Source organism: Sebastes umbrosus, chromosome 13, assembly GCF_015220745.1.
Source record: "Sebastes umbrosus isolate fSebUmb1 chromosome 13, fSebUmb1.pri, whole genome shotgun sequence".
NCBI lineage: Eukaryota > Metazoa > Chordata > Actinopteri > Perciformes > Sebastidae > Sebastes > Sebastes umbrosus.
The window spans coordinates 16,662,201-16,686,744 of NC_051281.1; the positions used below are offsets into that span (position 1 = coordinate 16,662,201).

At 39.1% G+C, this 24,544-nt stretch overlaps 2 protein-coding genes across 9 annotated transcripts in view; one reads left to right on the top strand and one right to left on the bottom strand.

The window, feature by feature from the left end:
• Positions 1-24,544, top strand: part of osbpl6 (oxysterol binding protein-like 6) — a 101,256-nt gene that overhangs the window by 17,350 nt on the left and 59,362 nt on the right. For all 8 annotated transcript variants that reach the window (XM_037789477.1, XM_037789481.1, XM_037789479.1 and 5 more), the window contains exon 2: positions 23,118-23,278. The gene's annotated coding sequence lies outside the window, so the exon portion shown is untranslated. The remainder of the gene's footprint in view (positions 1-23,117; positions 23,279-24,544) is intronic.
• The window catches only part of pde11a (phosphodiesterase 11a), a 43,401-nt gene that overhangs the window by 14,276 nt on the left and 4,581 nt on the right, over positions 1-24,544 (bottom strand). Inside the window, exons 3-12 of the mRNA XM_037789472.1 lie at positions 14,741-14,830; positions 14,023-14,163; positions 13,127-13,191; positions 11,464-11,596; positions 10,721-10,796; positions 6,788-6,855; positions 6,593-6,685; positions 4,511-4,561; positions 1,645-1,791; positions 1,381-1,488 (exon numbers count right to left, since the gene is read on the bottom strand). Of these exons, the coding sequence (XP_037645400.1) occupies positions 1,381-1,488; positions 1,645-1,791; positions 4,511-4,561; positions 6,593-6,685; positions 6,788-6,855; positions 10,721-10,796; positions 11,464-11,596; positions 13,127-13,191; positions 14,023-14,163; positions 14,741-14,830 (972 nt within the window). The remainder of the gene's footprint in view (positions 1-1,380; positions 1,489-1,644; positions 1,792-4,510; positions 4,562-6,592; positions 6,686-6,787; positions 6,856-10,720; positions 10,797-11,463; positions 11,597-13,126; positions 13,192-14,022; positions 14,164-14,740; positions 14,831-24,544) is intronic.

Below are 24,544 nucleotides of genomic sequence, written 5' to 3' on the forward strand. Positions count from 1 at the left end.
TAGTAACACAATGAGTCGGAATTTGAATTTTAGTCAAATAGAAATGTATCCTGTTTTATCTGCCTTTTTAATAATAACAATATTTCAATAAGCACTGAAGTCAGGCTTGCATTAGCTGCTTCATTCATGCTCCACAATCCCTGGCTCATTCATCAGCTGCTCAGCAACCAGCTGACTAGTAACGTCCAATCATATTCATGCAGGTATACACGACTGTCATTATGACCTGACACTCCTCACTTTTATTCTGACACCTTCATGCCAAGGAGCTCCCTCCACCACCCCAACTTCCAGTGGTAAAAGAAGGTTTTAAGATGCTGTACTTAAAGGTACTATAGTGGGACTTTTAGAAAATCCTTGTTACCTCCGCCGGTTTGTTTGTTTGTTTGTTTGTTTGTTTGTTTGTCAGCAGGATTACGGAAAAACTACTGGCCCCATTTTCAAAGAATTTGGTGGAAGGGTGTTAAGTGAACTGCAGTCAGCATCCCGTTGCTCGCGCTCGTGCTCCGTTAACCGTAACTAACCTGCAAACGGCAAGCTAGCCAATTTACCAGCCAGATCAGTCCTTTTAGTCTGGATGAATTAGGTGACATTATCCACTCAAGATAGTATTTTGCTACGTTAGGCGCCGTAGTGGAGCTGAAGAGAGGCAAGGCACTCAGGAACACACATAATCCTTTTGATTTCCCTGGCAAAACCTTCCCGAGTCGACCTTTACATAGAAATCAGCCCACAAGCCATTATAGGCAACCAAGAAAGTCGGGGAAGGTCTCACTTTTTAAGTTACGTTACAATCCATTCACACATTGGCAACGCGATGCGATTAATACATGTAGATTGTGCCATATAGTACCTTTTAAGTAAAAGTATCACTACAACAATATCAAAGTACTTCATTCAATATCCAATAATCTATAAATCAAACTATTATCAGCAAAATGTAATTGAAGTTCTGGTTCTGCAAAAAAAAAATAGGTTTGAGACTGATCTGAGAGGTCGTGAGAAAGCAGTTAAAGCAGAAATAAGCAGTTATTTAATTAAAATCATCTGATAAGTTGAGAGCGGAAATCTCTCTTAGGTGGAACTGCTAACCTCTAAACTTCTAAATTGTACTGAAGAACAGTACTTGAGTAAATCTATTTAGTTATTTTCCATCAGTGTCAACTGTCTTATGTACTAAAGGCTTATGGTATTGTTGATTAAATTAAAATCTAATGTTCATGTATGTGTTCATTTAGGGGGGAATAATCCTCACTGCTGCTCATATCGTTTGAGACTGAATGAACATTTGCTATGAATGATTGATGTCAATTCCTTAAGGCAAGTGTCTCTGACTGAAATTGATCTCATGATCTGCAGTCATAGCAGCATGATCTTTACCGTTAGCATGGCAAACATGCACTGGCAGACGTTGAAAGCGTGTCTCCAGTTGTGATAGAGAACCATTCTGTAGTTTTTCCTGACAGTCAGCAGCCATCTGCACAGTGTCTGGAGGGGGAAGACAGACAGAGAGAGGGATGAGCACACGGGTCAGCAGTTGTCACGAGGACACATTAGGATTTGGCAACCGAAGGAACAGTAATCTGGGCAAATTCAGTCAAGTATTCAAAGGAAATATAAAGACAGACCCATTCGTGTTCTCACCTCGTAATCGATCTTAAATTTCTGCACCATTCCCAGCTCCATAAACATCCTCAGAGCGGCCGTTATCATGGCGTCAACGTCCAGCGAGAAATCGTCGAAGGAGAGCTTACCGATGCCCAGCTCGCAAACCAGGGGAATGTTAGCAGCCTGTTTCATTGTAGAAAAAGAGGAAACATTAAGGAGGAATAGCAAACATGAAGAGTTCAGAGAGCAGAAGAGCGTGGAGAGGTCAGAGGAAGCTGTGCCACTTTCAGATGATACATGGAAATATGGAGACATGCTAATTAAGACTCCGAGGACTCATTTGGAGAGGGTTAAGTTTAATGAGGGAGCTTTACCGCAAGATTTCACCGTTGTTTACTTTCACTGACGAACGTAGTCGTGCAGTAGTAATCATCGTCAATGTCTTTTTTTTTTATTATTATTCAAACAAAACCCAAAACACTTAACACATATGTGATTCCAATTAAGCATATTCATACTGAAGCATCCATGTCTGCCATCTTCGGTGTGGTCTAATGAGCAGATATGTCTTATCTGCCTCCAGTCAGCATTTATAATATGACCATTTCATGCTTTCTAACCAATGAGTCAAAGCCCTCTTGCAAATCTGTGTTATAGTTTCAGTACAGCCATGTTTCTCTATCGTCTTCTCCTCTCTAGCCACCATGTTTTCCCTCACAAATGTTTGCCTGTCAGGTCAGCAGGTATTCTCCTCTCTCTCTTAATTCACAGCCTCGGGTTACGAAATGTCAGCCAGGTTTGTTTGCCGCTGCCATTTGCTCTCCGGTGGAATCCCAGTCAAGTGTGCTTCGTGAGGCTCCATATGTAGAGCAGTTATGAAAGAAAGTGGGGGGAAAGGCAGGAAGGAGAGCGCGGCGCTGGATGAGGGGGCTGAAAGATCACACGAGCACACTGGGAAGCGGGGTTCCTACTTTGCGGTGACGGCCACAGGGGAAAAGCCTACACATGAAAGTGCAGGAAAATAGGTCATATCTATATTTCAGAAGTGTCATGCTAATTAAAAATGTAGATATTTTCATTTTTTTACTCTTTATAAATAATGAATTGAGAATGATTGCCTATTGATTGGAGTAATCCATTTCAAATACCACTATTAGTTTATTTTCTTTGGGGAATTCTCGGCCCATATTTTTACTGCAGTGCTTTGGAGGAACTGGAAAATGAAGTCTAGAAGACGGACTGACAATAAGTCCCCTCTGTTGCCATATTTATTTTATTCAGATTGTTATTTAATTAGAAATTATTAGAAAAACGAATTAAAGGGCCCATGGGTAAAATAAATCATTATAATTATGAGCTAAATTTCCAAGACTTTACTTTCTAGTAAACAACAGTTACATTTAAGTCCATTTTACTGTTGATGCCTTGCATCATACTTTTGTTAAATGGAGGGGTTTTGGCCGAATAATAATGGATATTTGATATTCTTTTCTTTCATTTGTCTTAATTGAACTCAATAAAAAGCGGAGACATTAAGGAACGCATCTACAGAAGTAGGAGAACAATTAAATTATATTATGGCAATTACCTGCACCACCAGAGCAAACCTGATGATCACAAATTGTAATCCACACCGAGCGTGTGTATACGCTGCAATATATAGAGGACAGACGGTCCTCACCAGAAAACCAGAAACGTGCTCCTGTGATCTTGGTCTTGGTTTACAGGCTGATGTTATTTTATATTTTACTTACTGTCAACAAACCCAATGAAAAGATCAAAACCAACAATGCAATTTAGTCTATTTATCACTACTTTCCAACTTCCCTCTGTGACACTTCATCCTACGCCGCCTAATCATTCCTACTTAAGACATGAATCTTTAAATGGGTCACAAATATCAGCTTTATATTTATTTTAAAAAAGTTTTTTGTTTTTTTTCCTAAAACAGTTGGGAACGTTTTTAGCAAACCTTACTCAAGCAGGAGTAAACAGCGCATTTGTTGTGGACTATTTTCAGTTACGTATTCATCAGACCGACACATGCAAGTACTTCGCAAAATGTCAAGACATCAAGTAACGCCAATTCCGTACTTATTTTAACCCAAACCATGATCTTTTCCTAAACCTAACCAAGTAGTTTTGTTGACTAAACCTAACAACTTGTTTCCTGTGGAGAAGCAAGTTTATTTTGAAAATAAAAAATGAGGACGAATAACTTTTCGTAAGATATCATGCAAACCGTTGTATGTGTGCCACTGGAGATCGTTATCCGTCAGTTAGGTAGGAAACTGTGTTGATGATAATTTCTCGTTTGCTGCTTTGTATTTTCATTTGTTTAATATATTTAGCAGTAAGGACACATTCTGTTTCCTCTGTAAAATTAAGTTTGATAGGTTGGCACAAGTACTGTATAGTGATTATACAGAGCAGTGTAATGAATGTTTTTCTCCTCCCTGTAGAGGTGCCGCTGCTGTATTTGTGCTGGAATACAAGTGGATTTCTTAATATTTGCTTTGAACAATACCTGTTTCTTTTTGTAAATTGGAAACCATTTCCTTCAGTGGAAGCCGAGCATTATTTTACTTTTATTCCATAGACAATATGCATAAAACTTAGGAGAAAATAATAGCAGAAAAGATCCCGCAAAATAGCATTTGAAGTCATGTGTGTGTGATTCATCCTGGCTTCATGTAGAATATTGACAGCCTTATCCTTTGACAGCAGTTACTTCTGTTAAAGGATGAGGCTTTAAGAACAAGCAATGTCTCACGTGAGTTGTGACTTTAATATCAGCGTTGAGCTCAGAGTTTAAAAAGCGGACTACTACTGTCAGTGTTGAGAGGAAGAAAGGAAATTTACTGAGACAAATCTTATGATTATAACGGTGAATATCTGTTACCTTGAATTTGTCAACTTCAGTCTTGGAGCAAGTGGCATGGTAAGAAAGAACCTGCAAAAATAATGACACAGTGTCACTCAATGTATTTTTGACTTGCAAAATTATGTTTTAAGTTGACAAACATCATACAGTGTGATTCATGGTGCAATTCAAACGGGATCAAAAAGATATTTGTCTCTTGCCGTTGACTACCGTTCATGTTTTTTCCGAAATAAGGTCCCATTGTGGTCCACAGGAAGGGGCGGGACTTAGCCTCTCTATTTGGTTATACTTAGCTCCACCCTCTAGTGTCACTTCTGGTTGCATAAAACCAAGATGGCAACGGCCAAAATGCCGAAGTCGAGGCTTCAAAATGGCATTCCACAAACCAATGACGTCATGGTGACTACGTCCACTTCTCATATACAGTCTATGGGTGTTATAGCAATTCAGCGGGTCTTCCAGATGTGGAAGTTAACATTCGCCTCTAGAAAAGTCTACAAGAGCGTTGACGTCAGCCCCTATTCCATCGCCATGTTCCTTTCATTTCCTGAGAGAAATACCTCGCACAGACCTCCAGTTGCTTATTTGATCATAAACGCTCATGTTTATTCAGTGCTGCCAGAAGCAATGCATCTACATATTAGTTTATTCTGCGCCTCTCCTTTAAATGCTCTATCTCTCTGTTCTGTGCTCCTCCTATCTTGAAACAGAGTGGTGCTAACTACTATAATGCACCTGAAAGCTCCCCATTGTAATGTAAAGACGCACTGTAAAGGCTGAGTAGTGCTGAATGCCTACATACTGCAGGGCAGATGAGGGATTGCTTTTCTCTGCCTCTCATTAATTTTCAATAAAACCTTTGTGAGAAGGTTATCTACAAAGAGAGATCAGCACTTTTGTTTTCATGCGTACATTCTTGTGGAAATATGAGACCAAAAAAGGAGCCAAGCGCAAAGACCCATGAGAGAGAATAAGTAAGAAGAGGGTTTATATTAGCCACGCAGCAGCCGTTGTTTCCAGTGACTTCTGGGTAAATGTTTCAGCACAGGGCATATGTTGACTGGAAAGGAAAATAAAGATACCGTTATAGATAATGATTACAAGAACAGATAGTATGCACGGGGAAAATCCTCTGAGGGAGGGCATGAAGCTCACATAAACACAATGAGCATACAGGCGCAGGAGCAGTGCAGAATCTACTTAAGTCAACAAGCCACATTACACTTCGCATAGTAATTTTTTTTGCAAAAGTAAGTGGATAAAAAGATTTCTTGTTCAAAACATGGAAATTTCATTTTCAAATTAAGATGTGAGTTATTTGAGATGTAGTGTGTATAGGGCCGTCAAAGTTAACGCAACACATAATAACGTGTTAACGCAACTTGGTTTTAATGCCATTCATTTCTCTAACGTGTTAACGCAACTTGCGATTTTCAGGTTGTAGCGGGCTCAGTTTTAAAGTTAGAGTGAAGATACTGGTATCATATGAAACAAGAAAACCTGAGGAATCCACTTGTCATACAGTAATTGCTTGTCGGGAAGGAGGCTAAATAACGCTCCAAACTTGCACTAAGTTTTGGCAAGGAAAAACTGTCATGGCCATTTTCAAAGGGTCCCTTGACCTCTGACCTCAAGATATGTGAATGAAAATATGTTCTATAGGTACCAACGAGTCTCCTCTTTACAGACATGCCCACTTTATGATAATCACATGCAGTTTTGGGGCAAGTCATAGTCAAGTCAGCACACTGACAGCTGTTGTTGCCTGTTGGGTTTGAGTTTGCCATGTTATGATTTGAGCATATTTTTTATGCTAAATGCAGTACCTGTGAGGGTTTCTGGACAATATTAGTCATTGTTTTGTGTTGTTAAGTGATTTCCAATAATAAATATATACATACAATTGCATAAAGCAAGCCTATTTGCCCACTCCCATGTTGATAAGAGTATTAAATACTTGACAAATCTCCCTTTAAGGTACATTTTGAGCAGATAAAAAATTTGATAAATTTGCGATTAATCACGATTAACTATGGACAATCATGAGATGAATCGCATTTAAATATTTTAAAATATTGACAGCCCTAGTTGTGTACTTACATCCAAAGCCACAGACTGCTTGGCCCAGGACTTCTTCACCTGGTCGTACATGATGGTGTTGTTGATGCCCAGTCCACAAAAGATCACAAAAGCCTGAGAGAAAAGCACAAAAAGCAAAACATACTCCACTACATTAGTTTCTAATACACCCACAAGCTACTGAATGTTAAAAAGATATAGAAACAAGTGTAATACTTCAAAGAGACGCTGGTCTGGGTCAAGAAACGGTTGCCCGTCGAGCCTGTTCAGCACTTGGGCGACACCTGTTACACAAACAACACAATAAGAACTTAATGTTTTCATCTTGATATTGGCTTTAAGACTCCAGTGCATATAACCTGCCTCCAATTAAAAGAGGATCAAACCCACACACTCCATGTCGTCGACTAACATGCATTATTAATGGCAATTAAGGAGAGACACAACATCTTATCACATAAATAGCAGTATATGAGTATGACACATGGTTACACAGAATGACAAAAATGTGGAACTGGTGAAATTGGCATTCAATTAATGTTATCTTTGACGAGACATCCAGTTATTGTCCACAATGCTGCAGCGGGATTGAAGACTTTTTACTTGACAGCCCTGTTTAGATGGCTTCTCTCATCGTCTAATTAAAAAATAGAGAAAGGCTTTGTTGATAAAGCATAAACATTTAATTGATAGAGACCGACTTTTATTGTCGCTGAGAAATTATGCTTAAAAAGTAATTACACAATGCATTATCATTTTTATTTATCTCTAGGAGGTCAAACAAACCTGCCAAAGTGACATTTTAATTTCAACGTATGGCTGGAAATCCACAGAGGTGAAACAGGATTAGTACTGTAGCTGAGAACAATTTTCATTATGGTGTCATTAAATTTAAAATACAGGGCTGATGTCTTCTCAGATCTATTAATGCTCCCTCTGTAATGAGCATGTAATTTATGATGAGTTGCAGCATAGGTGGCCCCCGAGCATAAGTGAACTAAATGACTGCTTAGGGCCCTGTGGCCACACCAAATGATACACCATTATTCCTAAAGCCACAAGTGTTATTTTTATGATCACAAATATCAAAAACCATAAAATGACAATAATTTGCAGCTCTATTATGAGTTTTTCATTGATGACCCCATGTGTTGTGTGACTGTACAATGCACAGTTTGTTCACGAGGGGTGTTGGGTTCAGCATTATGTTGACACGAGGAACTATACCAAACAACCAAGCTAAACTCAAAGTAATGCAGTAGCTGTTAATCATAATGGGACATGCAGTTTCTGGAACAACAAACATCGCTGTTAGCTCAAATGTTTGTCACGTACCGTCTTTAATGGACACTCTACAGATTTTACACGTTAAGTCAAAGCTTAAAGCCGAAAGGCTCTGATTGGTTGGCTGTCCCACTCTGTTGTAATTGTAATCAGACCCAAGCTCTTCAGACTCCGCTCTAACTAGCTTTGTTTGAGGATGTGCCAAACTAGCCACTAGGCAGGTATTATGCAAATGTGTTACTTGGTGACATCACCACGTTACGGAAGAAAAGACTAAAGTATAAAAGACTAACATCTAAAGTAGACTTCAAGCAAGGTGTTTCAGGCAGTTCATGAGCAAGGAAAGGGAAAAAGCGCAAAAGCATAATAGGTCATCTTTAACAATGAAGCATCCAGAAAATACATTGTATGACCATCTACCTCTAGTAAAGTAGCTTTAAAGGGGAACTATGCCCATTTTCAAAATTCTTGTGGTCTAAGACAGTCCAAAAAATATTACTAAACATGAACAACTCTCTCTCAAGTGCTTAAACTCAAATTTGTGATGTCGTAGGTGTCATAAGTGAGGAGCTGCTCCATAAACAATGAATAGGGAAACTGATTTTGTGGATCCACAGAAATTTTGTTTTCTTTTTTTTTATAGCCAAATGAGCCTATTCTATTTTATTACACAGCTTTGTTGAATACTCGATTTGGATTGGTCAGTCACGGCGTTGTACGATGTGTTATTTCTTTATAGCAGACAGTTGTTATGTATAACAGACTGTTGCTATGGACGTAGTTCTGATGTCGAACTCTGGCGGACCATTTTTGTGTCAAATGTTTGATTTCTTATGTACGCAGCCGTGTAATAAGCAGGATAAGATACAGCGAGCGGTTCGAACCCTTCGCTTCGGGGTTTATTTCACAACAATGACCGGCTCGCTGTACATTATCCTTTACGTAATGTTGTCATTGTGAAACAGAAAATGTACCCATATACTCAAGTTCATCTATAACATCTCTCCTATTCATTGTCTATGGAGCAGATCCACACTTTATACCCTATGACATCACAAGTTTGAGTTTTAACACACTAGTATTGGGGTTTGAGAGAGAGTTGTTCATGTTTACTAATATTGTTTGGACTGTCTTAGACCAGAAGAATAGCATGTATGAATTTTGAAAATGTGGTGTAGTTCCCCTTTAATGGCACATTGCTAAAGGAAGTGATAATATGATTTTACTCACATTTGATATTAACACATTAAACCTCATTGTTGTTATAGTCACAACAGTATTTCTTGTGATGACGTTTTGAAGGAGCTTGCTGTAACCTTGGCAGATGACACAAGGACATTGGTTTTCTACCTGAATGTAGCCTTGGCTTGAGAATTTCATCTCCTGCTGCTTTGTTTGTATAATGTTTTTTTTTTTTCACTCCAGATCCTCAGGTGCCACCCACACACACTGCATTTCTTTCTCCCCTCACTCTCTTTCTGTTCTTCTTCCTCTTCCCTCTCCCCTCCCCGACAAATGCACTTACACCTACGCAAAAAAAAACCTGAGCGCACATGGACATCAAACACACGCAGAGACACACACACACACACACTTAACCAACCATCTGCGGCCGATATGCTGATCACTTTGCACTCCAATATAACTAATGACTTCCTGCGTCAGATCTCAGTGGGCCGAGAGGAGCCGCAATCATTGCTCCTCCCAGCAATATCCAGCACCAAAACCAAACGAGAGATCAATGATTTATCAGAGTGTCAGTGTGGTGTTGGCCTGGGGCTGATTCACAAACACAAAGCACACAGCCAGAAGAAGGGAACTCCACCTCCAAGTGTGGAGTGATGGTGCAGCGTGGATCTAATCACACACATGCAGCCTCAGCTGAGCACACGCTCAAACTCCCCTCTCCTCTGTTGTCTACTATGCAGTAAAAAGGAAAAAAAGACATTTGAAACCTGCATTATGAGTTCATATGAGTGCTACATGGATGCACTATATGGCCAAAAGTATGCGGACACCTCTGTCTTTTTGGTTTGGGGCTGTTTGTCATAATTTGGGCTGGTCCCATTAGTTCCAATTTGGGTAAATCTTAAAGGAGCAGTGTGTAACATTTCAGGGGATCTATTAATAGAAATGTAATATATTATTCATAACCATGTTTTCATTAGTGTATAATCACCTGAAACTAAGAAGCATTGCGTTTTTGTTAGCTTAGAATGAGCCCTTCATAGGGAGCGGGTCCTTCCTATGTTGCTCCTCCATGTTTCTACAGTAGCCCAGAACAGACAAACCAAACTCTGGCTCTAGAGAGACCTGAAGGTCACCGTAGTTCTCCGACATGCTTGTGAAACTGCGGTAACAAGAGTGCAAAACCGTGGTACCGCCAGCCGCTGTCTGACTTACATTGCTCCTAACGTAGTGTTGTTATGTTGAGGGATATCGGATCGATTGTTGGGCCGATACTGACTCAAATAGCTGGATCGGGTATTGGTGACAATGGGGCCGATCTATTCAATTCAATTCTTTGTTTATATACTATATACATTATGTACTGGAATTATAATTCCTGTTTAAATTTTGACCAATTTGATGCTTCATTAACAATGTTTCCACTTGAGTTGCAATTCCTGTTAATTTTGAAGATTTTTTTACCAAGTTGCTGGTGTACGATTTATTATTTTAATAATAAATAACAATTCAATAAGTGTATATCTATGTAGTTATTACATTTTGTTTTACATTTGAAGTCAAGAAAGTGATGTTTAAGTCAAGCCTGATGTTGCCTTACACATAAAAGAACGAAAATATTCAAGTACACACATCAAATATGTTTAAGAGAAAAGGAAGCTCCATTTGCCAACTTACCAATGATTTGGTGGTTGCTGTTCCATATGGGAACACAAAGCACAGAGCGGATGTGGAAGTCTGAGAACTGGTCTGCCTAAAAAGAGTGGGAGTAGAGTAAAATGAGGATTACCATCCATCTGCACGAAACATTTCCTTGCTCTGTTCTCTGAAGGTTTTAGCTTGAAGTATAAATAGGACTGGATGTTGGAACCTCAAATCTTTCTGATTATCAACCAAAGATTTTCCGTATGAAAAAACAGGCAAATGATTCACTTGCAAAAATAATCTTTAACGCAGCCCTACTTGTTTACTTACTCTTTAATCTGCTATTTTAATAATAACATCATAATAACAGCAAAACTATATCAAAGCATTCATTTACAAACTCTCACACAACTCGTGCAAAATAATCCAAGTCTCATTTATCCATTCCTATGCACAGCGCTTCCCAAACATATGCACAAAAGGTCATATTGTGGGTGAAGTATTCCTTTAATGAATCCCATGTGACCTCATTGACTCGCATGTGACATCGACGTGTGAACATCCCACATAGGATTAAAAAGCCTGGGACTCCACACTAGTTAGTGGAACGGAGGAGGCCTTTTGGATGAGCGGTGAAATAGCTTTAAAACCAAGTCTGGTTTTGATTGAGTACTTCTAGAAATGATAATCGTCACAGGCGTATTTCATGCCGGTTTGTCTGTTGAGATAATGTCACTCTGATGTCAATTTGGAACGGTATGTCATTGTATGTTTACCTCGGCATCAAAGCGAGGATCCTGATAGGCGTCACTGATGTTCACGGGGAGTCCTGTGGATGCTACCAGCTCTGCGATACTGTTGTTGATGAGCCAGTCTGAGTAAGACGACTTCTCCATACTGTCTTTGAAACTAGGGTCAGAAAATAAGAGAGGAGGATGACTCAAGGAACAGAGCGGAAGAAAAACAGAACATTTCTCCACTTGCCTTTTCCCAGGAGAGGTTTGATTCTAGAAACAATTCTCAAACACTCTCCTTTAGCTGATAACTTTATCATAAAAATAATAAATACTCTTTTTTTTATTGTATTCAGATAAAAAAAAAAAAAAGATTCTCTTTCACACCTGAACTGCAAGCTTGCAAAAGGCCATTCTCATTTCTCCTTGTGGACCCTCTTTTACGTTGACTTGCATTTAATGAACTTCTCATACAGCAGGTATCAGTAAGCTTCTCCTGCAGCTTATGAAGTAATGAAAAGTTAATTGTGTGATTGTCGTCCTCATTGCCAAACGCCCCCACACTCTGCCACAGAAACACCTGCATCCCTGCACAGACTTCCCCATTCACATTTACTGCAGTGGGCTGCCTGTCGCTGACTTTTTTGTACCTTCAAACGCAACAAGGTAAATGCTCAGCGTGGCTCATTTTGTCTTTCTAGACTAGAATAAAGACGGAGCGATGTCAGACCTTTTGAATCCCTTTGATCTAGTGATCCAGCTGTGTGTTTGCAGCAGGGAATAAACCTCATGGGTGTAATGGCAAGATGCCGTACAGTACCTACTTTTTCTTTCTTGCTCTCCATCCTCTCTGTCTCATGTCTGTCATTTAGCTGCCACAGACACACCAGCAGCAATGTACACTCGCTCAACATTATCCTCCCCGTGGGGGCGGCTGGGGATTGTAAGGCACATTAGAAATCCTACAGTACGCTCGCCTTCTGACATCAAATTTATTCACTTAAATACACACATGAATCTCACACAGTAGCCCTTGTTATTCCGATGTGAGCCTTTAGGAAGACTAGTGTCATCACAGAGATACTGTGTTTTTGTCATTTCAGCTTGGTTTGAAATAGTTTTATTACTTGAAATCACAAACTGGCTATTTGTTGAATATTTGAAACACAGATCAGTAGGACGTAGCCACTCAAGCAGACTGATATTTAATTGATTACTACTAATTTCCAACTCTTATTATTTCTTGTTAGAATTTCTTTTAATTACTGTGACGGTTATCACTACTGCCTTGAAGTGACCACATCAGTTATGGCAAGTGCACGACTTGTGGAATAATATGTCATCCTTTCCAGCGTTGATTTTCATCCATAAACATCCCACACAATATTAAGCCTCTCTTTCTCCACTCAGCCGTCCCTAGCAGTGGAGAGAAGCAGCAAAACCTAATTAAGTAGGGCTCCTACAGTATGCCTTCTATTCAGCATCAGCATATTACTCCCACAGCACTACAGACTATTCCATCTTTATGTTTCCCTTATTTTTTCGTCCTTGATGGGAGCTCTACAGAGTCAAACAAGGCTCCGTGCAGAATTTACAGGTGCTGTGGCGCCAGAGGAAAACACAGGTGGAGATATGATGAGAAATGTGGAAAAAAGGAGGGCAAAGCTATGTTTTTCAATAGATTTTAACACTGAAACATACATACCTGCATTCAATGTCTGCACTACACTTAGGGGACAGTAGCTCAAACGACGTGGTGAACTTCACCACCTGAAAGATTTGAGAAGAAAGAAATCACTTAAAGCTGCAGTGGGTAGAAATGGAGCACATATGATTTTTAAAAAAAGTTATTTTATATTAAACGGTCACTATATCCTGACAGTAGTGCATGAGACAGGTAATCTGAAATAAATCATGTGCCTCTGTGTCCTCCGGTGCTCCTAATGGCATCTGCAAGATTTCACAGACCGGAGGAAAACAACCAATCAGAGCCGAGCTGGAGTCTGCCATCCAGCTGCCGTCTCTGAGCAGCTGTCAATCACTAGTGAACTCCGATCAAACGATCAAACTAGGCAACGCTGATCAAATATGAATCAATATTCTGTTACCGTAATACCTATTTCTCACCTCAAATGTTTTCAGAAACATCTTGTAGTGTGCTGTTTAGCTGTAAAACGAGAAAGTTTGTGACCCGGCAGTCATGCTGAGATCATTTGAGAAAATACCAAGCACCGCCTACCAGCTGGAGCACAGCCAATAGGAAAGCTCAATAGGAATGCTCTCTCTCTGAAATGATCTGTGATTGGCCAAAGTTTCCCGTTACGAGCTAGATTTTTTAAAGCCTGAAAACAGAGTCATGATGAGGTGCAGAAGTCTAGTTTTCTCTCAGAACACTTGAATTACAATATGCTGAAAGGTTATTATGAAATCTTTGCCAAATGATGCCAAAATATTCTGCCTACTGCAGGTTTAAGCTTTTGGAAGACTTGCATGGAGGCTCACAGTACTCGCTGATTAAAGTAGATGCAAAGAGAGAGAGAGAACAGACATGCATAAATGTACAGACACATACACAGCAGAGGAATAAAAAGAAAACAGTACCGGTGACTCAATGTCTTCCAGCAACTGAACAGAGCAGCGCTCGCACTTTAGCAATGTCTGTGCACGGTGCATGATCTTCCTGACAATCTTCTCCAGGTCAGTCTGCTCTTCAAACAGGTCGTTGACTACCTCCAAGAGTGCCTGAACACCAGAAAAAGACACCACTGCCATTATTCCCAACAATCTGAACCACACGCTGCTGTGAAACCCGCTTCAGATGAATATGTTTTGCCTCGCTCAGCTGTTAGAGCACAATTATTGTTATGATTATCCTTTAACCATAAAACAACAGGATGATATAACATGATCAGTTTTCCCAATAAAAGTAAATTAGGCCCTTTATCTAAGGCGGTGCCAATCCAATTTCATACACAAGCTCATAAAAATCATATGGGAGCTCTCCTCATTTCTCTCCTCCATTCGCTGAGCTGTGTTCTCATTATGTCCTCTCTTCCATCACAGATCAATGTGTGACATGAATTAGTGCATCTGTTAACATTCCCTAGGCGATTTAGATCATGGACCAGGCCCCAGTCTGTACAGGCCCATCCCCCACCACTACAGATCCAGAGACCATGCAGGGGCTGCATGCTGCTCTGTGATCCCCACTGCAGTGGCAGCGAGTGGGCCGCTGCTGATCAATACTCCGCCTCAATGTCAGCATCAGGGGGGAGGAAGTAATGCTGATCCCAGGGATGGGAGGGTTTATTGTCCTTACCCGACTCCTGTCATACTCCTTTCTTGAGGCGCCGAAGAGTTGGGCATTGGTGATGGCAATACCACAGAAAGGCAGGTACATCTGCAGCACCTGTGGACATATTGAACAGAAAAACAGGGTTGTACCAAACATGTTCCCCGATGTCACAAAATGACTGCTAATATAAACATACATTTCTTTTGAGCTGCCCATAAAGCTTTTTTTCAAATATCTTTAAAGGTACAATCAGTGGACTTCCTCTGGATCTTAAAAGTGAAGCCAATGAGGAAGTGCCATAAACTTGCATTCCTTCTAACAGCCAGCAGGGGGCGACTCCTCTGGTTGCAAAAAGAAGTCTGATTGTATAGAAGTCTATGAGAAAATGAGCCTACTTCTCACTTGATTTATTACCTCAGTAAACATTGTAAACATGAGTTTATGGTCTCAATCACTAGTTTCAATTCTTCTTCAATACAGCATGATGTTCATTTAGTAAATTATGGTCCCATTTAGAGTCAAATAGCCCATAAAGCAGGGTATGCTTTAGGGCGTGGCTACCTTGTTAATGAAAGGTCGCTGCCACGGCGTTGTCCAGTATGGGAGTTGTATGTGTTTTCGTCTTACAACTTTAACCCTTTCACAGTGTGTTTTCAGTTCATGAAGGTTATTATAACTTTTTTGGTCGCGTTCGGTTGTACTTAGCTCCACCCTCTTGTGTCTCATACTGGTTGCAAAAAAACAAGATGGCAATGGCCAAAATGTCAAACTCGAGGCTTCAAAAGAAGCAGTCCACGAACCAATGGGTGACGTCACGGTGACTACGTCCACTTGTTATATACAGTCTGTGGGTACAATGTGGTCACCACTTTGACTGTCAATACACTCAGTACAGCCTATGGTTTCACTGTACTCCACTCATCTACAGGTGGCAGTACTGCGCATAGAAGCATAGAAATTAGCTAATTAAAGGCAGTTAAGAAGAAGAAGACTGGCGGCTGGTAATCAATGTAGGATTTTAAAAAAAAAATCTGCTTTTCAAATATTTTATGAGGAAGGAAATGCATTCAACACATTTGTTAGAGCTCAAGGATACACACAAAGTGCTTTGGAGAGAAACACTGACTGTAAACACCGACAGAGAAACCCAGCAGGGCATCTTTAATGTTGTAGCCAATTTTAGAACCAGCTATAAAATTAAAGCTATTTGTAAAAGAAAGCAAATGAAAAGAAAAAGTGAGTAATATTTTCATCTGAGAAAAACTTTCGAATTGGAACAAATAAGAAATGGCCTTTCATCGACATCATTACTTGCTAGGACAAATAAATCAATCCAACTGACATTTTACCATTTGACTGAATAGTCTGACTTACTGTGCCTCGGGCTGATAACATAAATACCTTATTTCATTCATATTTTTCTCCCCATAAATAATGCAATCACTTGATGTGGCCTAATGACTTTATTTAATATGTATCCCGAAATCAAATCAACGTCTTACTAGTTTGGAATTGTACTACATTTCTTTTTTTAACCTCACCGCTGTTGATTCATAATGAACACCACTACGCAGCACGCAGAGACGTGCTGTTCAGACAGCTGTGATGTGAAAACAGGTTGAATTCTATACGACTAACAATTAGCCTTATCTGAGAGACACTCGGCCCCATAACATGGAATCAATAGAATTTAGGTTGTGTGCTTCCTTACTCTGCCTCTTTGTTTAGTTATCTATCTTTAGCATCTGGCTGCTGTGTAAACAACACAACCGGTACAACAAACCCACTAATATTTACCAGCCTTCAGCGCGACCTGAGGGTAGGGACACTACAACAATACATGAATGGGAAGTTACTCAGCTGTGGCCACTGATACAGGGATATATCGCTTTCACCTTTAAGAAAAGATAATGCATCAGTTACTCATCAGCCACAAATGAACATGTACAGAACAGAATCCTATAGCGCTGTGTTGATATCTGGGAAGCTTGTGCCTACTCAAAAAATATTTTCTAGGTAGTCCACAAGTTGAGTTAGGGACCCCATGTGGAGCGACGTCACATGCAGTTGGATATTCAGGAAATTAATAGAGTAATATTGGGTATTTATTTGTTTGATATGCTTTAGTAAAATATATAAAACATGTATTTAAAATATATTAATATTCCAGTATAATACATTTGGAGCTTCTTCAGTGCTCTTACAATTGATCACATGACAACTTGACAGCCCTAATTGCTGGGGTCATGATAATTAGAGACCTAAAAATGGCAACACAGGCTGGAAAAGGTTGAGAAACCCTGCACTAATTGCTATAATTTCTCTTTACAATCAAACAGCTCTCCTGGATTAACTATATAGCTTTAGTTTCTCAATTTATATTTCATATTTGGTAGTATGGTCATATGAATCTAAAGAACATGACTCTAGCAAGAATGGATTGTTTATACTAAAGAGAGACTCAAGAATGAGGGAAAAGCGTACATGTTTATACATATAAATCCTCATCTGCCAGATCTTATCAAGAGCACTTGAAACATACAAGCTTTTCTGTTGAATGTAGGTGTGTTTGACTGGTTTTATAGTTTTGTTTTGTGTTGTTTGTTGTATTTTTGGAGGACCACAAAGTGGTCAATTGTTGTGTTTTTATCCTCACTGATTGTGCAGAGTTATAGCCAGTGGGCTACATCCGAGGTCTGAGAAGTGAAGCCAATGCGAAAGTGCCTTAAACTTGCATTCTTTCTAATAGCCAGCAGGGGGCGACTACTCTGGTTGCAAAAAGAAGTCTGATTGTATAGAAGTCTATGAGAAAATGAGCCTACTTCTCACTTGATTTATTACCTCAGTAAACATTGTAAACATGAGTTTATGGTCTCAATCACTAGTTTTAAGTCTTCTTCAATACAGCATGATGTTCATTTAATAAATTATGGTCCCATTTAGAGTCAATTAGAGGATAAAGAAGGGTATGCTTTAGGGCGTGGCTACCTAGTGATTGACAGGTTGCTACCACTGGTCTGGGAGTTGCCGTGTTTTCGTCTTACAACTTTACCCTTTCACAGTGTGTTTTCAGTTCATGAGAGTTAATTATTGCAAAAACAAACAAATGCCAAACTCGAAGCTTCAAAACGGCAGTCCACAAACCAATGGGTGACGTCACGGTGACTATGTCCACTTCTTATATACAGTCTATGGTTATAGTGTTGTGTTTTTTTAATCATCAAATAAATTAAATCAAACAATACTATAATAAACAAATTGAATTCTCCTGCTCTGGCCCTGATGTGCATATTATGATACTCTTTATGCTAAGTGCAAATTAAATCACCAAATTAAGAACAATTCTAATCATGACGCGATATGAAATATTACTCTGTCATGCTAATGAGTACATTAACTTCATGCACTTCATTCAGTCATTATACATAATCAAGCACCTCGCGCAATTGTTTTCAGACACGGAAAAACAGATGATGCCGAGCAAATAAGCTCATACATAATGCTATTTCAGCCGTCCTATGGAATTCTCTAATAATGATCTTCCAGAAAGGCGGAGGCCATCAATAGTCGCAGCAGGAGCAGATTCATTAGCGAGCAGGACTTCAGGGATCTGGCTATGGATCTACAGGCAAACCCAGGAAAAGCACTGCTCTCTCTAATTACATTCTGTCAGGCAGGCCATTATACAAGGTTGCATTACAAACAAGACGTTTTTGCCTAGAGACCTGTGGACTGACCAGTAAAGAGTGGTTTAATAACGAAACTAACTGGCCAAGGCCTCAGGGACAGTCAGTTCCTCTAACCTCAATGACTTACGCTTCCACAACTGGAATTTCATATGAGGCAAGCCAAGGGAAATTACAACACTTTCTTTCTTTCCACTTTCCTCTCTCCATAACAACTACTAGTTGCTGTGTTCACTTTGCATGTGCGGTAAGGTGAAGCCATTGCTGTTTTGCCAATAATTCTACTCAGGAATAAAAAATGAAGCTCTCCATTTTCTCTGATCTCATATGGGACTCCCTAGCTTCTGTCAGCAAAGCGCATAGCAGTTTTGCAAATACACTTAGCAATGATTGCTTCTTTTGAAGGTGATATCAAATATTTATGCAACAGGAATCTACACTCCAATACATTTTACAAAGCAAGTCACTGTTATATTATTAGCTGCATAAATAGTAAAATGAATACCATGTAATAAAAGACACTTGATGTTTCTGTTTACTCCCTTTATGACACCATAGGATTTACAAAGTAAAATTTCATACAACCATATTTAGCAGTTGAAATATGCTGAACTGACTGGCTGTAATTTATGACACTAATATAACACAGCTAATAAACACTGTACCACACCGCGAGTGCTGCTCAATAACTATTATCCATAAATAATTAAAGTGATCTACACATAGCTGCTACATGGAAAAACACCCGGAGCAAAGTGAGGTCACAACAACTCAGCAGCGGTTGTTGCATCAGTGCAGTAACATCAAGACAGATCAAGTCTTTAACACTCATTGCTCCTCAGATTAATATTCTTGTCGCCATTATAAATGCGTGAAACTGGAAATATGAAACATTTCTAACAACAGTCACTCTTTTTAGGTTTTCTCGTACTTTGTAAACAAGTTCACACAAAAGCTAAAAAGAAATCTTTCTTTCAAAAGATGAACTGTACAGTAGTCTTCAAATTCAGTATAATCTAAATGGGTGCATTTTAAAATAACATTACAATGTCACAAAGCAACACAGATCAGCACTCAGAGCTACGCAAATAGTTTAATTGCAGTAATCTAATTGTCTTTATCAGGCTCTGGGATGGTTGATTTTAAAGCATCAGCAGTACCCGATTAACATCAATGTACTGCCACCACGCTTGGCAGTGATACAAGGTTGTTTACACACCCAATTTCGCGTCTGAGAAAATTTGTGTAATCAAATGGCATCAATGATTAAGAATTACGTAACGAATGAATTTGCTAATCAACAGTTGAGCGTAGTGTCATCGTGTTTATTGCGACAGTTAGGGGATTATCTGCAAGTTAAAGACGTGGAAATTGAATCAATGAGGGAAACTTTGTGTCCCACTCAGAAATTTGAGCAGCTAAATGTGGTCTGTGTCAGATATAAAGACAGAGATTGGTTTAATTAATAATAGTTTTATGAAGGCTGGATAAAAACAATAGTTGCATTAAACTGTAAACTGTTAATTTTGTAAATAGAATCTTGAATATTTATGTATATATCTCCTCAACAATTAAGCTATTTGACTTGAGTATGTTTCTTTCTTGACTTATTTTGTCTCTGCATTGGATTTCCTGTATTTCTTTTTGTATTAATTGTTTCCTTTTTATATTTTCAAAGTGGGATTAATTAAATTGCAGTGAACTAAACTGAGCTAAACTGTAGAATTCCCTTGCTGCTGTATTTTTGTTAAGAGTCAGTGTTTTGAAAGTCTGCATCTTCCAGAAATTGTGACTATCCTTGAAGGCCACAGCAAACTGCAAAATACTAAAATCTCCATTGAGAAAAAAGAAAATCACTTGCACTGTTTGTTGAATGGTTAAAGACCTTACCCCTTATAATGATCATCGCTTCAAGCCCAAACTGGCAGTAATTACTCTGATTTTCTGCAAGGAACTGCTCAGTGGGCAGCGAGCCACAGTCACAGCCGCTATATTATAGAGTAGTGGCACAAATCAAACCAGGTTATTGAGGCTCACGTGATCACTGATCTGGTGTTATGCTATTTTACTATACGGCCATCTTTCAGGTGTACACAAAGAAAGGAAAGTACATTTCAGTCGGTTTCATTTAGATTTAATTCACAAAGAGATAGAAACCAGTCAATACTGGATTTTTGCAGCTGCTACCATTAAAAGTAAAATAAATAAAATCATACTTAGTATCTTATTTTTTTCTTATTAGGCTTTCATTCAGAGACAAAGGCAGGCACTAAACTTCACGATCACACCCAGCTCTTGCCTTTTGGTTGATTTGAAAGTTGAACTCAGATATGGATTTAGTTTTTTACAACACAGATCAGATCTAAGTGGGTCAAAGTTTGGTGTTTTCATGTTAGGAGTTGAAATGGTTTGTACCTTTGTGTAAATATCAGTGTTTGAATCATTGCATTTTTTAGTCTTCACTTTAAACTTCCTGAAAATGCTCTTTCATTATACAGTTACACTGTCACACATTTTATCTGTTGGACCCACATACTTTTGTTGATTCAAATTACCAAACATCCATGCTATCCTATATGCAGACTAATGGCTCTAATGAAGGCAACCAATAACCATCATCTGCCAAATGTCTGTCCGTGTCTGCTTTTGTTCTGTATCGGTTTGTGTTTACTTGTCGTGAGAGTTGTCCACTCAGATATCACAATTTGTTGCAGTAGATGTGAATTAGGGCTGCAACTAACGAATATTTTCATTGTCGATTATTTGCTCGATTGATTGATTAGTTGTTTGGTCTATAAAATGTCAGAAAATGGTGAAAAATGTCAGTTTCCTAAAGCCCAAGATGACATCCTCATGTTTTGTTTTGTCTACAACTCAAAGATATTCAGTTTACTGTCATAGAGGAGCAAAGAAATTTGATATATGTTTTTTTTCTTAAAGAATTACCCAAACAAATTAATCGATTATCAAAATAGTTGGCGATTCATTTAATAGTTGACAACTAATCGATTAATAGTTGCAACTCTAGTGTGAACATCCTGCTTTGGCATCCCCCAGGGCGCAGTTTTAGGTCATTGTATTTTTTCATGTTGAAACAAAATGCCCTCTTTATCGCTTTACAAATGAAAAATGACTGTTGCATCGGACTGCAAATACTGGTTGAGCACTTGCTCCAAATCAAGGAACCCAAATTGTCATAAAAGCACCCCTTTAATTTCTTAAAACAGGGCAATAGCAAAAGAAAAGGACAACAGACAAGCAGTCAATACTGAGGTTGAGACTCACTTAGCCAGCTTAGAGTTCAATTCAAGCCATTATCTTGCAAAACCTTCATACTGCAAATGTCGTTGCCATTGTCCTCTTTATTATTTTCTCTTGATTTAAGTGGATTTTCGTGACATTTTGCTGTTATATAAAGAACTATGTAAGGAACCAATTTGGTACGATGCGCTGTATAAATCCGATTTGATCTGATATCCTGCAGGAACGTATTAAAAACATGTGGCTCGGAGCAGAAATTGTGTTCTCTCTTCTTTAGCTCTAAATTTACATTGGGACAATTGTGTTAAAGTGGTTATTAGAGTATTGCTTGGAGGCAATTTGATGGGGAGTTTGGCAGCCAGAGGGAACACAGCGGTGAGGTGAGAATGCTATTTGACAATCGACTCACACAGATGTTCAACTATATTGGCAAATGGAACCTACATGGGGGGACTCGCATTTTATTAAGAGAAAATTCATGAAAATGTCTACCTGAATAAAAAAATGTAGAAAAAGACGCAAGATAATGACGCAAGATGTAGAGATAGCAGGATGAGGTCAGCTTATACACTTCAATTAAGTCAATATTCCAGAAGATAATGAGACAATACAATTATTCATGTGATGAACCATTATCCAAGCCCCTCCAAAGGACTCCCATCCTGCAGCGTATCAACACAACACAATTAAGGCAGCGTGGAATTTAAAACCAGCCATATAATATGTTTAAATATCTTCAGTACATAGAGAACAAGATTTGTTGTAATAAAGCCACACTAAAGTCTCTAATGACGTCTGCTATTATCTCGTGCTTTGAAAAGTGTGATACATTTTCTTATTACAAGGTCTCTCATAAAAGCAGAGCTGCAGCTGTGCTGTGCAGGGAGCTTACTGTGTTCTCTGACGCCAGCATTGCATTTCATTACTAATTCAGCTGTAGCCATCCCGAGCATTAGTGTGACGTTAATGCAATGTGAAGCGAACTCAAAACATCAGAAAGAAAAAAAGGAATTCCTAATCTGCATCTATTATGAACACAGGATGTAATTTTGACAATACAGTTAAAGCAATGGAGAAAAACATATAAATAAAAAAACTATAGTCCATTGCGGTGGAAATCTAACCCTAAAACAAAAGCACAGCGAGCTCTGTGCTTTCATGTTTCATCTCTTCTCCCCTTTAGGGGCTCGCAGCTGCAATAAGAGAACAAGTCAGTGTGTCGGCTTGTCACCGCCTTTCTGTTACATCTATTCATGTGTGCTGATGGACTGAACACGTGCTCCTCGTGCCTCTCTGATGGTGGTAATAAGCCAAATAAACATTCATTCAGAAACAGTAGATCTATCTGGATCAGTGCGAGTGTGTGAGATGTAACACCCCACCTACTGCTTTGACATATTATATTTGTATATTATATTCATTCACTAACATTTGTGTCTTTGTGTTTGTTGCAGCTGCCAACTTGACTGATCTCTTAACAGACTGAGCTGATCCACAATGGCACAGCAGTCATCTAAGAGCAAGCTTCACTCCGCTTGGATCATACATCTGATCGAAAACAGAATATCTGTGGACAGCTCATCAACGTCTCTCCATTTCTATCCTGTACACACAGGTACACGACACACATTCACACCTGGAAGTACCATTCTGATCTGTTGGCCATTGAGCAGCTCCACTGGAACAGTCAAAACAAGACAACAAATCGCATAAGTGGTGAAATCTAAATGAAAGACACTCTGGCTGTCCCACTAAGCACAAAAGTAAAGCGCTAACCAATTGGAGATTCTGAACAGCTTATATAAAGCTGTTATTCTTGGTGACACTACAACAGGGCCCTGGCCCTTTGGAAGATACTGCCTCGGGAAAAATGTGGATGCTGAGAGACAAGCTATGACCTAGCTAGAAATTGAGCGCTGAGACTCAGACTCGGGGCAAATATGCTACACGTCAGACTCAGCTGGAGGAATTCTTCAAATAATAAATGTTAGTTTTACATTCAGCTTGGACACAGAAACAAACAGATAAAGTGCAAACATCACCTGCTGTTTATCAGACAACAGATATGCAGTGGTTGTCAAATATAAAGAAAGGATGCCAGAGGAAAAGACAGATGTAAAAGTAGTTCAGCAATTCAAATAACAAAGTAGAAACAAAATGAAAAAGTCAGTCTGAGCATCAGGACACAAAAAGGTTCCCCTAAACGACAAATCGCCCAAAATGAATGAAATGTCTCATAGCATGTTCAATGCTGGCAGGTAACAATCCTCTTTTTACTTCAGAAAATCCATCTTGTTTTATCTGCTATTATAAACTCGTGAGAATAACAACATTGACAGCAATCAAAAATGACATCACTACAGCCCTGCTATGCTTGTGTACCACTAACACCACATAACAGTATTTGCCTTTAAAAAAACTGAGTAACATCCCTGAAATGCCACACATGAATCATGAAGCCCGTGAGCATTTTACTTCAGGCCTATTCTTTCCTCTGCACTAGATTTCACTGTGCTGCAACAATAACAAGACTGAGTCTGAAGCCATGCTAGCAGCATGGCTAACATGACAACATGCTTACAATGACAATGTTAAAGAGGACCTATTAGACTTATTATTAGGTGCATACATGTATTTTGGGTTTCTACTAAAATATGTTTACATGCTTTAATTTTCAAAAAAAGCTTTACTTTTCTCGTACAGGCTGAGCTGCAGCACCTCTTTTCACCCTTTGTCTGAAACGCTCCGTTTGAGCTGGGGGAGAGTAACTCCCTTTGGCGTGGACTTTGGGCTTTATAATTTTGCAGACCTTTTAGATGCACAAAACATGTATAATTATATATTATATAACACACTAAAGGAAAGGGAAAAAGCACAAAAG